The sequence below is a fragment of the Lipotes vexillifer genome, unplaced genomic scaffold, assembly GCF_000442215.2.
Source record: "Lipotes vexillifer unplaced genomic scaffold, Lipotes_vexillifer_v1.1 scaffold1179, whole genome shotgun sequence".
NCBI lineage: Eukaryota > Metazoa > Chordata > Mammalia > Artiodactyla > Lipotidae > Lipotes > Lipotes vexillifer.
Genome location: NW_006783890.1, coordinates 1871836 through 1891400, shown reverse-complemented (window position 1 = coordinate 1891400; position 19565 = coordinate 1871836). Strand labels below are relative to the sequence as shown.

Genomic DNA, 19565 nt, shown 5'->3' with positions numbered 1-19565 from the left:
TATAGAAAGAAGGAATAATATGATATATAAAGTTGTTTATAGTGTTTTGGAGTTCAATTATAATTTTAAATATAGGTGCAATTTGTAATTTCTACTAATCTAACTTTGATTTAATTTTTATATTCTGCTTTTTTTCGTTCTCATCTACAGAGATGATGCACATAGAAGAAATCAGTTTCATTATTTTAAATTGCATGTCTAATGTTAATAAATTTAACTAGGAGAACCATTTTTGATTAATACAGTTTAGGAAAAAGAGCAAGTTTGATGGTAGAAAAATAATACTCTTCCTATTAAATCTGGAAGTTGTGTGAATACTTTTTATAAAAATGTCCCTAAGAAATAATTACAAATATATTAGAAAATACATTTTTATAAAAGTAGGTAGATGGTTAATTTGCAGTACTAATGAAAGATTAATGTGGTTCAGTTTCCTTTTTTTCTTCTAAAGATATGTGTTAGGACATGAAGTGCTTATATGTTTGGCCAGTCCAAAGTATGAAATGATCCCCTTGGAGAAATCTGGAACCAAGTATGCTCTTAATTAGGTACTTGTTGCCATATTATCCTTTTAGATTTAGTAATTTGCATTGAGATGAAATTTCAGAAAAGTACAATAGTATTAAGATTTATAGAACCTCTATATCCCTAGCTGCCAGTTTGTAATGAGATTACAAATAATTTGTAATGAGATTATACTGTATTGGATATTTTTATTTCAAATGAAACATTTTTTACTTTGATCAGAAACCTTTGCTTATTAGGCATAGTAAGACTGTAGGAATATTATATGTATTATTATTTATTTATTTATTTTTTGCGGTACGCGGGCCTCTCACTGCTGTGGCCTCTCCCGTTGTGGAGCACAGGCTCCGGATGCGCAGGCTCAGCGGCCATGGCTCACGGGCCTAGATGCTCCGCGACATGTGGGATCTTCCCGGACCGGGGCACGAACCTGTGTCCCCTGCATCGGCAGGCGGACTCCCAACCACTGCGCCACCAGGGAAGCCCATATATATATTTTTATAATTTCTTATTATAGAGAAAAACACTTGTAATATATTATTGCTGTAAATTCATTTAATTTTACAAAAGATGGTGAAGCAAGTTTTCTCTATTGTTGGTTTGTAAAAAAAAAAACAACCCAGAAAAAGCAAACAAAAACTCCAAAAACCAAAAAACTTGGGCAGTAAAATTTGGCTTATGCTCCTTCATTCCTCAAACAGTAATTGCAGTAAATCCATTGAATCTGGGGGTCAGCAAACTAAGGCTCTGGGGCCAAATCTAACATGCCTACTGTTTTGGTAAATAAAATTTTATTGGAACACAGCCATTACCTATCTTTTAGGTATTGTCTATTTGTCTCTGGTTGCTTTCACACTATTACATTTAATGGCAAAGTTAATTAGTCACAGCAGAGACCATATGGCCCAGAAACTTTTTTTTTTTTTCTCCAAATTCTAAATATTTATTTTCTGACTGTTAACACACACAGAAAAGATTATACATATTCATAATATTCTATGAACCACAAAAAGTTTGCACTGTGGGTTTAGTCAATGATATTTTTATGACCCTTTAGAAGTGCTCTGTGGACAACTATAATTTCCCTGGGGGCAAAATTAAAGAAAGGGTTAAAATGGAGAAATTATGGTAGCGCATTTTATGTACCCTTACCGAGCATATGTCAACCATCTCCTTTCCTCCACTGGATTGTTTTGCTGGCTGTTAACAAGGTCAGGACTCACGCGAAATGTACATTCTTGCTCTTTGCCTCTTCCTCTTATTATCTCTAACACACTCACTCCAACTCTTCTTCCCTTTACAGCCAAGTGTTTTGAAAACAGGCTATTTTCTTTCTTTCTTTACTCTTTTACATCCTTGGTTCTCTCCAGTTTGGCTTCTGTTCCTACCATTCTACTGAAGGTTGGATGGTAGTAAAAATGCCATCAAATGTAATAGTGCAATTATTTATAATATTTAATTGCTATTTTAATTTTTTCTTAATTTTAGAAGAAATTATAAATTAGTATAATATTCCTTTAATTTTCACAAAAGGGTAAATATTGCTGCCTTTAGCCAATAAAATTTGGCATAATGCATAATTACTCAAACGTGGGTAGTGCAGTTAAAACTTTTACCACATATTAATTTACATAGCATTTATTTTAGTGGCCTTCATATCACCTTTTTTTTCTTCTTGAAATAATTTCTTTAGTGATTTTTTTTCTGCATTAAATAAAGCAAGTTGCTGAAAACCAATTTTATAGTCAGGAAAACTTTATGGTCCAATACTTCAGTCAATCCTTATGTCTTCTCTTTTGAGATAAGTATAAACCACATTCCAAATATGTATAGAAAAGTGATTTTATGCTTAAATGGTTATCTGTTGTTTTGTAAGTTGTGGCAAATATCATTTAATATTGATTCAATTATCTTAAATTTTGGATGTTTTACAGGGGTTTTCTTGCTATTTTTTGGTATCAGATAAGATATATATATATATAACACAAAATATATGACTACTAATGTGTAATATATTAATAAAGTTAAGATTTAAAATATGAAAATGCTGAAAATTAAACATTTTTAAACTAATATTTAGCTCATCTATAGCAAACTTTGTAGGGATTTCTTTGTTAATAACTATATTACTTGAAATGTTTTTCTATGCTCTGGTTGTTTTTCATTTAACTTTATTAATTGCTACATATAATGATTAAAATTGTACTTATTTACAGATTTATAAATGATTTTCTGATGTTCCTTCTTATTTCACTGAGAAAATGGAAGTTCCACAACTCTTGCTTCCTCTCTACCAACCTGCCACCTCTGTTGTCAGCATTCTCCCTCTCTCCTGTCACAGCAGCTGAGCCATATATGCTGTCAGCTGAGGCCAGTCTCCTCTACTGGATCCCAGCTCCTCTCACCTACTCAAGCACATGACTCCTGCAATTGTCCCCTCTCTCTCCTGCACTGTAAACTTTTTCCTTCTCTGCTGAATCACTCACATAAGCATAGAGATGTACAATAATATGTCATATATTAAAAAATAGAAGAAAACAAACACCCTGGACTCCACTTTCTCTTCTAGGTTCATATTGATTTCCTGGGCTCTGCTTTATAGCTTATCTCCTTGAAAGAGTTTGTTGCTACTTCCTCATTTCCTACTCTGGTTCCACTTTCACCTCCATGACTCTACTGAAACTTTTTTCAGTGACTTCACATTGCCAAATTCAGTGATTGATCCTCAGTACTCCTATTCAGTCTCCTTGCATCATTTGTCACTGTTACCCATTTCTTATTTCTTGCAACACTTTCTTCACTTGGTCCCTGACCCAAGCACTCTTCTATTCTTTTGCTACTTCACTGCCCCCTCTCTTTCTTAGTCTCTATTTGGTAGTATTTCCTTCTCTTCCCAATCTTGAAATAGTCCTAGGTCTTCCTTACTTCTCTCTTTACATTCACTTCCTAACTGGCCTCATCCAGTCTTGTGACTTGAAAGTGTATCTATTTCCTGATCATTCCCAGATTTAAACTGCATGTCCTAACTTTTTCCCTGAACTCTGGACATGTACTTATAATGTTCATTTTCACTTAATTGCCCAGCAGACGTATTGTATTTAACATGGATAGAAACAGTTCCTTGATTTCTCTAAGCACCCAGTTCCTACTGCATTTGTCCCCACTAAATGTCTGTTGCTCAGCCAAAATCCTTGGAGTCATCCTTGACTTTTCTTTTTTAAGCAACACCTTACATTTGATCTGTAGGAGAATCCTGTTGGCTCCATCTTTACAGCATGTCCAGAAGATACCCATTCCTCACAATCTTTACTGTTACCAACTTTGTCTAAGCCACCAATCTTTCTCTCCTGAACTATTGCAGCAGCCTCCTAACTAGACTCTCTGGTTCTACTCTTGCTTCTCTAGAGTCAGTTTCTTCAAACAGATGCCAGACTAATCCTTTTAAAACATAAATCTGATCAGTGTCACTTGTCTCTTAAAGCATTCTGATGGCTCTGATTCAGAGTAAAATCACATTCCTCTTTTTGGCTCCCTGCTGTCCTCCTGACTTATCTCTCACCATTCTCTTTCCTGCTCACTTATTTGGCTCCGTTTCCAAATACTACAGACGTACTGGCTTTTTCTTTTGTATTGTATTTGTCAAACGCCTCCTTGTCTCAGGGCCTTTACATTTACTTTTCTATCAGCCAAGAATGCTCCTCTCGCACATATCCACATGACTTAGTCTCTCATTTCCTTCAGTTCCCTGCTCAAATATCACTTTGTCAGTTATACTTTCTCTGGCCACCTTATAAAAACTCTCAGAAACACCCCCATCATCCTCTACTTCAGTCTCTCTGTTTCTCTTATCTTGCTTTATTTTACTTCATAGAATATATCACCATCCACACTAGAATGGAAACTCCATTAGATAGGTAGGGACTTGGACATTTTTGTTAATTTCACCAGTGTCTGGACTAGTGCCTGGAGCATAGGAGATGTTCAGTTATATTTTATGTACCATGATATTAGTACTTAGCAATTCATTAATATTTTATTTTAAAAATATCTTATGAATATTGACATTTTAAATTTAAAAAGTTATATTGCAACTTATCACTATAAACATTCCCTAAGACTTAACTTTTTGGGCTTCCCTGGTGACACAGTGGTTAAGAATCCGCCTGCCAATGCAGGAGACATGGTTTCGAGCCCTGGTCCAGGAAGATCCCACATGCCGTGGAGCAGCTAAGCCCGAGCGCCACAACTGCTGAAGCCCACGTGCCTAAAGCCTGTGTTCCGCAACAAGAGAAGCAAGAGAAGCCACCACAATGAGAAGCCCGCGCACCGCAACGAAGAGTAGCCCCCGCTTGTCACAACTAGAGAAAGCCCATATGCAGCAACGAAGACCCGATGCAGCCAAAAATAAATAAATAAATAAATTTTTAAAATGTGATTTAACTTTTTGAAATGTACATAAATTAAGCCAATGTAGTAGAAAGAAACAATGTAAAATCTTTTGTTTGATTTTATCCTAGGTATGAGTTAATACAGAAGGGAGTAACTGAACTTAGAGGTGGTGGGCATGTTCCAGATGTCTACACCCAGAATATGCTTTTAGAAAATGAGAACAAAATTTTGAAGAAAGAATTGAAGCACTATAAGCAAGCAGCTGAGTATGTTATTTTTTAATGACTTTTTAAAAAATTTTGGACTAAATAAAAGTAAGGCATTGAATTAGCTAATAGGTGGATGGTGGTTAATGCAACAGAGCTTTAATTCTAGAGAAATGAATTTTATGTCAATTCTAGTTGGAAAGAATATGAAAGGCTTCACCAGCAAATTAGTTGAACAGATGAGCAGAACACTCACAACTGTAATTCACCAACAAGAGTGGAATGCAGGGGGTTATGCAGGAGGTTGTTAATTTGTTATGTAACATTCGCTTCCTTATGTATTTTGATAGTCTTATCATGGCTTGTGGAAATCTTCCCCTATGAGGGTAAGCTAATTTCTGAAATAATAATAAAATTATAGAAAGCTAGAGGAAGGAAGGAGCTAGTGTATTCTTAGTAGAGCAATTTCAGTATTTGAAAGTTGCCCAAAGAGAGCTGTTGTTTTGTAATTTCGTAGCATGAATTTATGCACAGAAGAGAAACGTAACAGAAACCAAATATCTCTGCATGTTTCTTTCTTTCTGATTTAATGAAAGACATGCAAGTTTTGGCAAACAAACTTAGATAAATGGGCAGTGTTATTCTGGCAAAGACAAATATGTGAATGTGTTGACTTGGGGTGAACATACTCATCTAAAACAATGTTAGGTGAAAAATCAATGCTTAGATATGGAGTAGACAGTTTATGCTTTGTTCATTAATTTTTATTAAACATTTGAAGAGGGGCTTTCTCTGTTAAAGAATCATATTAAAACAAAAATTACATAAACAGAACTACCGTAAAGGAACATAATATTTCTAAGATCTTTGTAAAAAACTTTAATGTAAAGAAACGAGACTGTATTGCCAGGTGAAGGAAACATTTAAAATAAGCTTCTGCTTTTGAAAGGTGGTGGTAAATAAATGATAATTTGTACGATTGTTTATTCAGTTATTATGTGCACTTACAGAAATGTATTTTGCAAGTTATACAACTTTCATATTATCTATGGATGTACTATTTGGGATTTTACATTTTAGATGGAAGTGTATGATGATCCACAGAATGATAGTACTAGAACCAGCATCCTCTCTATCCTCAGTTACATTTCTCAGAAGTGGTTTGCACTCTTGGCCCTGACACACCTAATGGATGCACTGGGAATTTGACACAGCAAATTTTTCAGAGTGCTGCCTGGCATACTGTTTCAGTTCCTGATCTCCTTTGAATTATTGCTTGAGTTTGCTAATTTCTTTTGAATAGGTAGAGCCTCTTTCTGCAATGAGTTTTGCCCCAGTGCTATGAAATTATCATTTTTATTACTGGTTGTTTATTGAATATTATATTTAATAACTATAATCAAAACCATATAAACTGTTGCCCATGCAAAGTATTAACTTAATGTTAAAAGAAACCATGATTCAAACAGATATCACTCAAATGAAATCTGTCTCTTGTTCATGTTTACTAAAATATCAGATTATTAAATGTTTTTAAAATTTACTGTATTTACTAAAATATAGTTTTAGTTTCAGTGGGCTTATGGTATCTGTCAAATCTATCTTACTTGATATAATTAAACTTATACAAATTAGGAAAGGAAAATATTTATTTAGTTTAGTCTACCTGACATGGAAAATTTGAAGGAAAGCTGCTTGACCCTTAGTAAATGCCTGATATTTTTATCATTGAATGAATATTAAGCAAATTGTGCTTCACAGCCCCTTTTGATGAAGGATGTCCCTGTGGCCTAATTTTGTTGGATACATTCCCAGAAAATGGAGACTGAAATTTTGTAAAGAATTCCCAAAACTACCTCTGTCATGCTACAAGTTTGCCCCAAATTGTAAGTTTCATCACACAGGTTTTTCAATTTGACTTGTGAGGATATTTTCCCAGTAGGAATTAGTGATAAACATGGGATTCCCTTTAAGGAATTTACATTAAAGTTTTCTTTTTTAGGATTAAGGCTGTTTCTTAAAGCAAGATAAATGTAGATGTCAAATACTTTTCTAATAATAATTAATATTTAATACATAAAAAGAGTCAGGTTACAGTTGTGTTATATATTATCTTGATTAAACTGGTAGCATTTAGTGATCAATCTAGAAAAATCAGTGAAATCATATAGCTGTAAGCTTATTATTTATCTAGGGAAGATTTGCCATGGAAAGAGTACTGAACTTAAAGTTCAAATACCTAGCTTCCAATATTCTGCTACTTATTAACTCAGTTTCCTTATTGTTATACTGGGAATAATTATGCATAATATTATTAACTCCTAGGGAGTGATGTGATAACTAAATAAGACAATCTATATTAAAGGGCTGTGTAAATCACAAAGTGCTGTGAAAATGTCAGCTATTATTATCTATCTCTAAAGGCTGTCATCCCTAGATTTAAAAAATAATATCATATCATTATTTTTGAAATTCAGCAATGATGAAGCATGAAGGAAGAGATGAAAAGGGAAAATATTTCACTATAAAATATCTGAATTGCTATAATTAAAAAAGAAATTGTCTTTTTCTCTGCTGTAAGCAATGCCAATTTTAGAACAGAGGCTTTCCCTATATTTGCTGCAAATGTAGATTATCTTCTAAAATATAAAATTTGGTGTATGGTGTACCTGTATGTTTCGTGATGGGTGTTAACCAGACTTATTGTGATTATTTTGCAATATATACAAACATACATCCAATCAGTATGTTGTACACCTGAAACTGATATAATGTTACATGTCAATTAAATCTTGATAAAATAAAGGTTGGGAAAAAACTGCTTGGAAAATTTCTTTATGGATGTTTTTAAGGGAAAAACAGCATTATTAAAAAGATTTATAGTTACATTAAATATATTATTGGGTTGGCCAAAAAGTTCTTTCAGAACATCTTACGGCAAAACCTCAGTGAAGTTTTTGACCAACCCAATACATACTAGATACTGGAGGGGAATGATATAAGTAGGAGTTTGACATTCTTTCTTGGAAGATTAGAATATAACTGTACTTTTATATTGAAATGTAGACCAATTGTTATTTTAACCAAAAATATTTAACTTCTTAACTTTTTAATTCTAAACAAATACCAAGCATATAGAAAGTAAACAGAATAAAATAATGAATTTCTTGGGCCTGTCAGACAGTTTCAACACTTACCAACTTTCTGCCATTCTTATTTCTATCTCCACCCACACCCTACCCCACATCCTGTTTATTATATTATTTTTTACAGTTCTTTTTTTGTGTTATAATTTACATAAATTGAAATGTACAAGTCTTAGCTACATAATTTTGACAAACAGATGAAGTCTTGTAACCTCCATACTCATGTTACTATAGAACATTTCTATCTATCCAGGAATTTCTTTTGTGTCCCTTCTCAGTCATTCCCTCCCCTGGCAATCACTGTTCTGATTTTATTTTCCACCTTAGATTAGCTTTGCCAGTTTGAGAACTTCATAAATGGAATCACAGAATATTCATTTCTTTGTGTTTGACATCTTCCACTCAGCTAAAGTCTGTAAAATTTATATGTGATTTTTGCATTTATCAATAATTTGTTCCCTTTTATTGCTAAGTAGTACTCTATTGTGTAGTGTATACCACAATTTGTTTACCCTTTTTCTATTGAGTTGTTTCCAACTGTGGTTATTATGAATGATACTGCTATGAACATTTGTGTACAAGTCTTTTTGTGAGGATGTGCTTTCTTTCTTTTGGATAAAAACTTAGGAATGGAATTTATGAAGGGTAGATGTATAAGAAACTGCTAGTCCATTTCCTGACATTCAAGTTGAGTCATTTTACATTCTCAAGAGCAATATATGAGAGTTCCAATTGCTCCATATTGTCACCAACATTGAGTTTTGTTAGTCTTTTAAATTTCAGCCATTTTAGTGGTTGTATGGTAGCAGCTTCTTGTAGTTTTGATATACATTTTCCTGATAACTAATGATATTGTGAACATTTTGTGTGTGTGTGTGTGTGTGTGTCTGTGTGTGTTTATTGGCCATTCATTGATCCTGCTTTCTGTGTAAATCTTTTGCCTGCTTTTGGTTGAATTAGTTGTCTTATTTTTGAGTTGTAAGAGTTCTTTATATATTCTCGTTACAAATCCTTTGTCAGAATATTGTGAATATTTTCTTCCAGTTTATGGCTTGGTTCTTCAATTTCTTAATGGTGTCTTTGGGTGAGCAGAAGTTTTAAATTTTGAGGAAGTCTAATTTATCTTTTTTACAATATTGCTTTTGATATTTTGGCTAACATACCATTGCCTACTCCCAGGTCACAGAAATATTGTTTTCTTCTAAAACCTTTACAGATTTAGAATTTGTATTTCAACCTGTGATCTATCTTTAATTTTTGTATACTGTGTGAGGTAGGAGCTAGAGGTTAATTTTATTTCCTATAAGAATAGTCAATTGTTCCAGCACCATTCTTAAAAAGATGTTTCATCCTTCATTGAATTTCTTTGGTATTTTTGTTGAAAATCAATTGACCCTGTAATGGTGGGTCTATTTCTATACTCTATTCTGTTCCATTAACCTATTTGTTATCCTTATACTAATACCACACTCTTGATTACTGTAAGTTTAATTAAGTCCTTAAAGTCAGATAGAGTTAGTCTTCCAGCTCTGTTTTTCTTTTTTAAATACAGTTTGACTATCGTAGATCCTTTGCATTTTCATACAAATTTAAGAATCACTTTGTCAATTTCTATAGAAAGACAGGGGTGGGATTAGAATTAAGATTGAGTTGACTCTATAGCAATTTGGGAAGAATGTGTGTGTGTTTACACATATATTTATACATACATACTTTTTTTGGGGGGAAGGATTGATATATTTATAAGTTTTAGTCTTCTATTTGTATGGTTTCTCTTTCCAGTTATTAGGTTATCTTTAAAGATAACCTAATAAGGTTATTAGATGAAGGAGCTCGAAATTTGTGCCCTTTACATCTAATTATCTAATGTATACATTTTTGTTACATTGTGAACTCCATATAATAGGGACTTGTCTTGTGCTCAGTATATCCCCAGGGCCTGTAGCTGTGCCTGGCAAATAGGAGGGACTTATGTGAATGTGTGCTATTAACACTTTGGCTCTTTAAAAAGCTTTTGACAAAGTTCAACACCCATTTATGATAAAAACTCTCCAGAAAGTGGGCTTAGAGGGAACCTACTTCAGCATAATAAAGGCCATATATGACAAACCTACAGCTAACATCATACTCAATGGTGAAAAGCTGAAAGCATTTCCTCTAAGATCAGGAACAAGACAAGGATGCCCACTCTCACCACTATTATTCAACATAGTTTTGGAAGTCCTAGCCATGGCTGTTGGAGAAGAAGAAGAAATAAAAGGAATCCAAATTGGAAAAAAAGAAGTAAACTGTTACTGTTTGCAGATGACATGATACTATACATAGAAAATCCTAAAGATGCTACCAGAAAACTACTAAGGCTCATCAAAGAATTTGGTAAAGTTGCAGGATACAAAATTAATACACAGAAATATGTTTTTTTTAAAATACTTTTTATTTTATATTGGAGTATAGTTGATTAACAATGTTGATAGTTTCAGGCTTACAGCAAAGTAATTCAGTTATACATATACATGTATCTATTCTTTTCCAAATTCTTTTCCCATTTAGGTTGTTACATAATATTGAGCAGGGTTCCCTGTTATGCAGTAGGTCCTTGTTGGTTATCCATTTTAAATATAGCAGTGTGTACATTTTTTTTAATACACAGAAATCTCTTGCATTTATATACACTAACAATGAAAGATCAGAAAGAGAGATTAAGGAAACAATCCCATTTACCATCACATCAAAAGAATAAAATTCTGAGGAATAAACTTACCTAAAGAATCAAAAGACCTCTACTCAGAAAACTATATGATACTGATGAAAGAAATCAAAGATACCACAAACAGTTGGAGAAATATACAATGTTCTTGGATTGGAAGAATCAATATTGTGAAAATGACTGTACTACCCAAAGCAATCTACAGATTCAATGCAATCCCTATCAAATTACCAAGGGTAATTTTCACAGAATTAGAACAAAATTTTTTACACTTTGACCAAAAGACCCCAAAGAGTGAAAGCAATCTTGAGAAAGAAAAATGGAGCTGGGGGAATCAGGCTCTCGGACTTCATACTATACTACAAATCTACAGTAATCAAAACAGTATAGTACTGGCACAGAAACAGAATTATAGATCAATGGAACAGAATAGAAAGTTCAGAGATAAACCCAAGCACATATGGCCACCTAATCTATGACTAAGGAGGCAAGAATATACAATGGAGAAAAGACAGTCTCTTCCATAAGTGCTTCTGGGAAAATTGGACAACTACCTGTAAAAGAATGAAATTAGAACACTCCCTAACACCATAAACAAAAATAAACTCAAAAATGGATTAAAGACCTAAATGTAAGGCCAGATACTATAAAACTCTTAGAGGAAAGTATGGGCAGAACACTCTTTGACATAAATCACAGCAAGATCTTTTTTGACCCACCTCCTAGAGTAATGAAAATAAAAACAAAAATAAACAAATGGGACCTAATGAAACTTTAGCTTTTTCCAGCAAAGGAAACCGTAAACAAATTGAAAAGACAACCTCAGAATGGGAGAAAATATTTGCAAACGAAGCAACTGACCAGGGATTAATCTCCAAAATATACAAGCAGCTCGTGAAGCTCAATATAAAAAAAACAAACAACCCAATGAAAAAATGGGCAGAAGACCTAAATAGACACTTCTCCAAAGAACACATACAGATGGCCAACGAACACATGAAAAAATGCTCAACATTACTAATTATTAGAGAAATGCAAATCAAAACTACAATGAGGTATCACCCCACACCAGTCAGAATAGCCATCATCAAAAAATCTAGAAACAATTAATGCTGGAGAGGGTGTGGAGAAAAGAGAATACTCCTACACTGTTGGTGGGAATGTAAATTGGTACAGCCACTATGAGAAGAGTATGGAGGTTCCTTAAAAAACTAAAAATAGAGCTACCATATGACCCAGCAATCCCACTGCTAGGCATATATCAGGAGAAAACTGTAATTCGAAAGGATGCATGCACCCCGATGTTCATTGTGGCACTATTTACAATAGCCAGGACATGGAAGCAACCTAAGTGTCCATTGACAGAGGAATGGGTAAAGAAGATGTAGTACATATATACAATGGGATATTACTCAGCTATAAAAAGGAGTGAAATAGTCTCATTTGCAGAGACATGGATGGACCTAGCAACTGTCATACAGAGTGAAGTAAGTCAGAAAGAGAAAGACAAATATCTTATAATATTGCTTATATGTGGAATCTTGAAAAATGGTAGAGATGAACTTACTGCAAAGCAGAAATAGAGTCACAGATGTATAGAACAAATTTATGTTTACCAAGGGAGGAAGAGGGGGTTGGAATGAATTGGGAGATTGGGATTGACATATATACACTACTATGTATAAAACAGATAACTAATGAGAACCTACTGTATAGCACAGGGAACTCTACTCAATGTTCTGTGATGACCTAAATTGGAAGGAAATGGAAAAAAGAGTGGATATATGTATACATATGACTGATTCACTTTGTTGTACTGCAAGAAACTAACAATATTATAAAGCAACTATACTCCAATAAAAATTAAGAAAAAAACATTTTGGCTCTTTAATTAAGCTTTTAATAATTTTTAGAGTAGTTAATTGATGATTTTTGCCTCTTTTATAGTATTCCTTAGGAGTAGGCATCGTTTTCCTTTTATCATGGGAATTTAAATAATTTTCTCTGAAGCTACATCTTGCCCCATTTAGAGTACTGTCGTCCTTTGCTGAGCTTTTATAGTAAGGAAATGTAATGCAGACCAGAAAAGTTTTGTTGAGGGTCCTGAAGATTAGGCAGGAAATAATACTGACTGGGATTACTAAATAGAAGATTAAAGTGTACCATCTTAAAAATAACGGAATACTTGGTTTTATCTTCTGCCGGAAAATATAGGCATAACGAAAATTAAATGGCTGTTAATACTGAGAAAAAATTAGGTGCTTTACTAATAGGCCCTAATTTCACTTACAAAATTCACTTCTATGAAAGGTCGAAGAGTACCCAGCATTTCCAAAGACCGATTTAATTTAATGACTTTCAGAAACACACACTGTGGATAAAGATAATAATGAGGCCCATAAAATTTCATGCTTTAGTATTTAGGTAATTGCTTGTTAAATTAAGAAGGTATTTTTTTCCAGACATGGGTATACCCCTTTCTTTTTTGGCTAAGAATATAATGAAAGTTTGCATCTAATCCAGCTGAGTAGTATTTTGGCTATCTGACAATTATTCCAATAATAATTGTAGTGGGTTAAACAAAGTTATTTATAACCAATTGAAGAGAATGAAATAGTTGGTAATTATACAGTACTGTTATCAGAAATTACTTTGATTCAAGTTTGCACACGAAAAAATACATGACAAAGATGGCCTACTTTGTTTGTTTTTGAGGTACGCGGGCCTCTCACTGTCGTGGCCTCTCCCGTTGCGGAGCACAGGCTCCGGAGGCGCAGACTCAGCAGCCATGGCTTACGGGCCCAGCCGCTCCGCGGCACGTGGGATCTTCCCGGACCGGGGCATGAACCCGCGTCCCCTGCATTGGCAAGCGGACTCTCAACCACTGTGCCACCAGGGAAGCCCAAAGATGGCCTACTTTGATTGGTGCATGTAAACAAGAAAATGTTTATATGATACCTTTTGCCAAATTATGATAACAGAATAACTCAATAAATCTATTATTAAAAGCTTAGTAAAAACTATTCAGTTAATAATTATTTTACTTGGAGCATTCAGTTAAAAATAATTTTTTAGAGTACATTATTAAATTACGTTAATACGTTAAACATGGAGTTTTGGGGACAGTGCTTTTATAGTATGAAAAAATATGAGTATCTTGATATTTTATAATTTAGTTATATATTTTGATATGCTGCTTTCCTGAAATGGGGAAGTTAGTCACTCTGCCATCTCATTAAGGAAAAGCATTTAAGTAGTGTGTTCTTTATGATATACGAATCTAAATAGAATGTTTCACTGAATAACTTACTTCATTGTACTTGATATAGAATTTATATATTTGGTGTCTGTCTTAATAAAAGTTTTTCTTAAACACAACGATGCTCTACTAATATAATGAGAAAATACTATATAGTTTAAATATTAATAGCTTATATGAATATTTCAAACTTTATTTTTTAGTACAATTTCTATTTTCCTTTTATTAAGTAAATGGGCAGCAGGAAGGTCATAATAGGAGAAGCATCACCATGAAATGAATTTAAATTGTTTCACTGAGTAGACTTCATTTGTGCAAACAGAAAGCAAGTATCTGAAAACCAATTTAATGGTCAGAAAAACTTTATAAAGTCCAATACTTCAGTCAATTCCTATGCTTTCTTTCCTGGGATGAGTACAAATAGGACTTTAAGTGTATATTTAAAAAGTGAGTTGATGCAGTGCTGCACATTTGTGGTTCTGCTTAAGAAACTCTGCAATATTATTTTTCTAAGTTTTTTTTAACCTATTATGGGTTTACATTTCAGATAAGATAAATAAAATATAAGCCCATGAAGTAATTCATCAAGTTGTTGTGTAGACTCAAAATGGAGTTTTAGTAGACTCAAAATAGATGTTCATAAAGTTTAAATTCTTTTATAAAGATATACAAAAAGATCAGTGTTACTAATAATCATGTATCCTGATATTTTTGATCCCTTAGAGTATATTTACCTACTGGCATGCCCCCTATTTTAGGTAGATAAATGTAGCTGTTTGAGGAATTGAATATATCTGTTCTGCTATACTAAATAATCACATATGATGATGATGATTACAGTAGCATTTATTGAATATTTTCTATGTGCATGATAGTATATAAGACACTTTACATACTTTTCTTATAAGTGAATGTGAATTCAAGTGATGTTCTTGTGTTTTCACAACAAAATGCCAACTCAGCCATTTATCTTTTCTAGTCATTCTACTTAAACTCACTCCTCCTTTTCACTCACTTCTCTACTCATTAGGCACATTTTGGTGGCAGAGGGGTTCTCCCTTTTTTTTTGGTCCATCTTCTCTCACACATACACACAGAATTAAAACCTGGAAAGAATAAACTGTTTGTTTATCTAATAGTTGGAATATTCCACAGATGATTTTTCAAGTCTCAATATCTCAATCAACATTTTCTTATGCCTTCAAGATTGTTGGCCTGGAAAGGAAGTTGAGGGTTAGATGGTTAGACCATGAAGTACTGTGACACAATGTTTATTTACATGTGGTCAAAACTACAACATTGACAGTAGAATGAAGAACAGTACAGGTCATCCAAAATAAGTGGGAGATGGTAGGGGAGAAAGAAAGAAACTTGGAGGAATGGAAAAGACACCTTCACCATATGCCATGTGTGGCTTGATCTTTCAGCAAGAAGTCTCGCTGATCATAATATGTGCCATCAGAAGTCTGAAAACCTAAACTCATACCAGTGCTCTGGCAGTATCCCAGCCACCATTCCTCAATGATTGCTCTGACATAGTTCCTAAAGTAGAAATCTACTGCATGCATTTATTTCATATAATCTGAATTTTGAAATATGAGAGGCAGATTTATTCCATTCTGATCTTTTTGAGAGCTGTCAGTACTCTAATTTAGTCCATCCATTTTTCAGAATGTTAGAATCTCAGTGCAGTAGCACTTTGTCAGTTAACTAAAACTGTTAGATAACCACTTTTACATTATGAATTATATTTTACATTATTACATTGAAACTAACTTACATTGTAGAGGTGGGGGAAACATTCCCATTAATTTTTTCACATACAACTTGTGCTGAGAAAGAATACTCTCGCTTGCTTTATGCCAGGGATCTACAGAAGATATATCCAGTTGAATGCTTCTGTATCACAACACTGATATTGAAGACTTTTCTCATTAAGTTACCAATTATTTTAGTAATATGATCTGTAGGTGGTATATATTTTTCACATGCCTTACCAGAATGAAATCTTGGTTTTCTAGAATTTATACGCTTTCTTTTTTACAATTTTCAGAACTAAGTAGCCCACTTAACCATATATTCAAGCAAGTTCAGAATTAAATTTTGTAAAGCTTTTCCTTTATTTGTAATTATTTTGAATTATCCTATTTTATATGTATTTCAATTTTATAAACAAACTGTCTTTGAAAATAGATGGATTATGTGTTATTGTGGCAGCATACCTTTAATTTCCCTTTATTTAAATGAAACGTGAATAAATGATAGTTTTGAAACTACAGGTTTTAGCCTGTTCATTCCCCACCCCCATACATGTTATATTGGTTGGGATATTTCAATGAGAATTATAGTGGAATCTTTGCTTTTCAATAATCTTTTGAATTGCTTAGTACTAGATTTGAACTGATAAGTAAATAATTTTTTCAGAAAAGAATTAGCAGTGATTTTTAAAGTTATTATTTTTATTTTTCAGCAAGGCTAGAGAAGATCTGCTGAAAACTCAGAAAGAACGTGATTTTCATCGAATGCACCACAAGAGAACAGTCCAGGAGAAAGAAAAATTAATTAATGACCTCAAAGGGTAAGCTGCTAGTATTTGTTGGCATATTTATTAAAGAACTATTTAATTTGTGTTAAGCCATTTGGCCATGGAAGAAGGTTCCAGGTAAAGTTATTCATTCAGCATTTATTGAGCATCTACTGTGTGCCATGTGTTTGATACAAAGATGAGCAAGTTTAGGTCCTTGCTGTCAAGGTTCCCAGAGACTATTAAGATGTGTAATAGGGGAGGAGTTAAACAGAAATATAGTGAAATATACTGCATTGTTTTTATGCAAGCCAAGAGGTGGTCACCACAACCAGATTGGAGAGTGAGATGGTTCAGGGACCTATTTCTAAAGGAAATGAATTCTAAAGTATGAGTTAACAGGGTGAGGGAGTGGGGTCAGCGTCCTGTGCAAAGGCACCAAGTCACTGGAGGAACATGACATGTTCGCCAAATTGTAAGAATGGAGAGCAAAGTGCAGAAGCAGCTTGACAAGGGCAAGGTGGAAGGGGCCACATACTGCATAACCTTCAATTTATCCTAAGGCTTTTAGAAATTACTCTAATGATACTCAGATTCACTTCCCTCTGCCCTCCTCATCTCCCTGACCACCCCCCCGCACCCGCCAAATAAGAAAAGAATTTATAATCTCTAACTAAAATTCTCCTTTGCTTGTTCTAGGGCAGTGCTGTCCAATAGAACTTTCTGTAATGTTATAAATATTTTATATCTGCACTCCCCCATATTATAGCCATTCGTCACATCCTCTACTAAGCACTTTCAGTGTGGCTAGTACAACTGATGAATTAAATTGCTGATTTTATTTAATTTTAATTAATTTAAGTTTAAATTTAAATAGCCACATTTGGCTAGTGGCTACTGTATTGAACAACATAGCTTAGGGGTGGTCAGGATAATTGCTGTCTTTAGTAGTGATTATGGTCATTATGGCTATTATGATTTCTTAATTATAGGCTGTCTTGAAAGAATCAATGTACCTTCTAACTTAGCAATATATTAGAAATTAGCGTTTTTCTGATTTTTCTTAATTGAATCTCTATAGAAATCAAACACCAGTTTAATGAAAGAGAGATTGCATTAACTTGAAAAAAAGGCCTTGAGAGTTTTTATTCATTGACTTTAATCAATGCTTTTGGTTTCATATTTTGGTCTAAATTATTTTTTGATTCATAAAATTGTTCCAAGTCCAGAAAAATTCAGAAAAAAGTCTTTGAAATGATTTGTTTTCCTCTTAACAATAACATTAATTGAGAAGTAGTACAATGTAATGGAAAGAGCTTGGATTTTGGAGTCACATAAACATTGGAAACCTGGCTCCACTACTTACCTTTGTGTGTTCATTGTAATTCTGTTTCTTATCTGTAAAAACTGTCATAATAAAAGTACCTAATATAGTGTCTAGAACATAATAGATAGTAAGTACTTTGCACATACCCTAACATTGAAAGTATGTGCTAAATATATACTATTTCATGTAGATTTCCCTTTTGCATTTTTATACAGGTCTCTTTTTAGAACTGTATATTGTATTTTGTTTAAAAAATTTTTATATTTTAATATTTGGGAATTAATTTTATATCTTTTATATTTGGGAATTATTTTACTCTCAGGACAATAAAGAGGCCTGTGGCTCTTCTGAAGTCATGTAGAAGTCTATAAAGGTAGTGAAGCTTTTTCTTGTACAAAGATAACTAATTGCTGTGCCTTCATCAGGGTGAGGTACCCATTTGCCCAGAGGAAAAGCCCAAAGGTATTTTAGTAGTTGTGTGTGTGTGTGTGTGTGTGTGTGTGTGTGTGTGCATACATACACATACACATATGTGAGTTTGAATCACAGTACATTCTTCATGGAAAAGATCTCAGGTTTGAGTCCATTCTCACCCTCTGGTGCTGTTACAGGCAGGCTTCAGTACTTCAGTTACTTGGGTTGATGACAGTCTCAGAGCACCTTGGTATCCAGCTGTGGCAGCTGAAATATGATTGTTCACTGTTGCTGATGTTGTATTCATGGTAAATTGTTGTTTGAGCTTTTGTTTTAAATTATTTTTTTGAGACTTCTAGCCTATGTGTAAAATATATCATACTCGTTAAATTTCCTAGAATGTTTAAAGAGAATACTATTATAATTTATTTCATGTGAAAATGCAGCATTTTCAGATTATACTTTTTGTAATCCTTAGGGGCCCCAGTGAAGAAATCCACATTACATTGGAATAGAACTACACTTAGTGTATATTCAGATAGCCTTTATTTCCATATTTAATCAGTAAGAATAATGTCTCCATTGAACAATCTGGATAAATCACTAATGTATTTTTTCTAAGGACCTAAAAGAAAATTTCACTGATGAACTGAGAGTCCCAAAAAAACTAGTCATGAAGCTAATCAATCACCAGTGAAGTTAATCAGTTAGCAGTGAACACCTTATCTTGTAATTGTGCCGTTGCATAATAAATCAGCTATAGAGAAGAGGGTTTTTGGTTCCAGGATAAGTTAGGGTCTGAGTTCTCTGTGTCATATTTTACCCAAGTATTTCAATGATGTGTCTTTTTATCATAAACCCCAAAAGTTAACCTTAATGTTTTCTCTAAATTGTTCAACTAAGTTGTAATTTGTTGCTTTTACCTGTCAATTTTTCAGAATTTCCTGTTTAACATGAGTGACTTATTATGAATGTACTTATTTTCAGAATTTTTAATACCAACAATTAGAACTGTGGATGAATTGAATTATGAGGTTCTTATGGAATTTATGAAACAGTCACACTCTT

General features: G+C 33.5%; 1 protein-coding gene across 1 annotated transcript in view; it reads left to right on the top strand.

Moving 5' to 3' along the window:
* SPAG16 (sperm associated antigen 16) overlaps positions 1-19565 on the top strand; it is a 906862-nt gene that overhangs the window by 30611 nt on the left and 856686 nt on the right. The window contains exons 5-6 of the mRNA XM_007456417.1: positions 5043-5180; positions 16703-16810. Of these exons, the coding sequence (XP_007456479.1) occupies positions 5043-5180; positions 16703-16810 (246 nt within the window). The remainder of the gene's footprint in view (positions 1-5042; positions 5181-16702; positions 16811-19565) is intronic.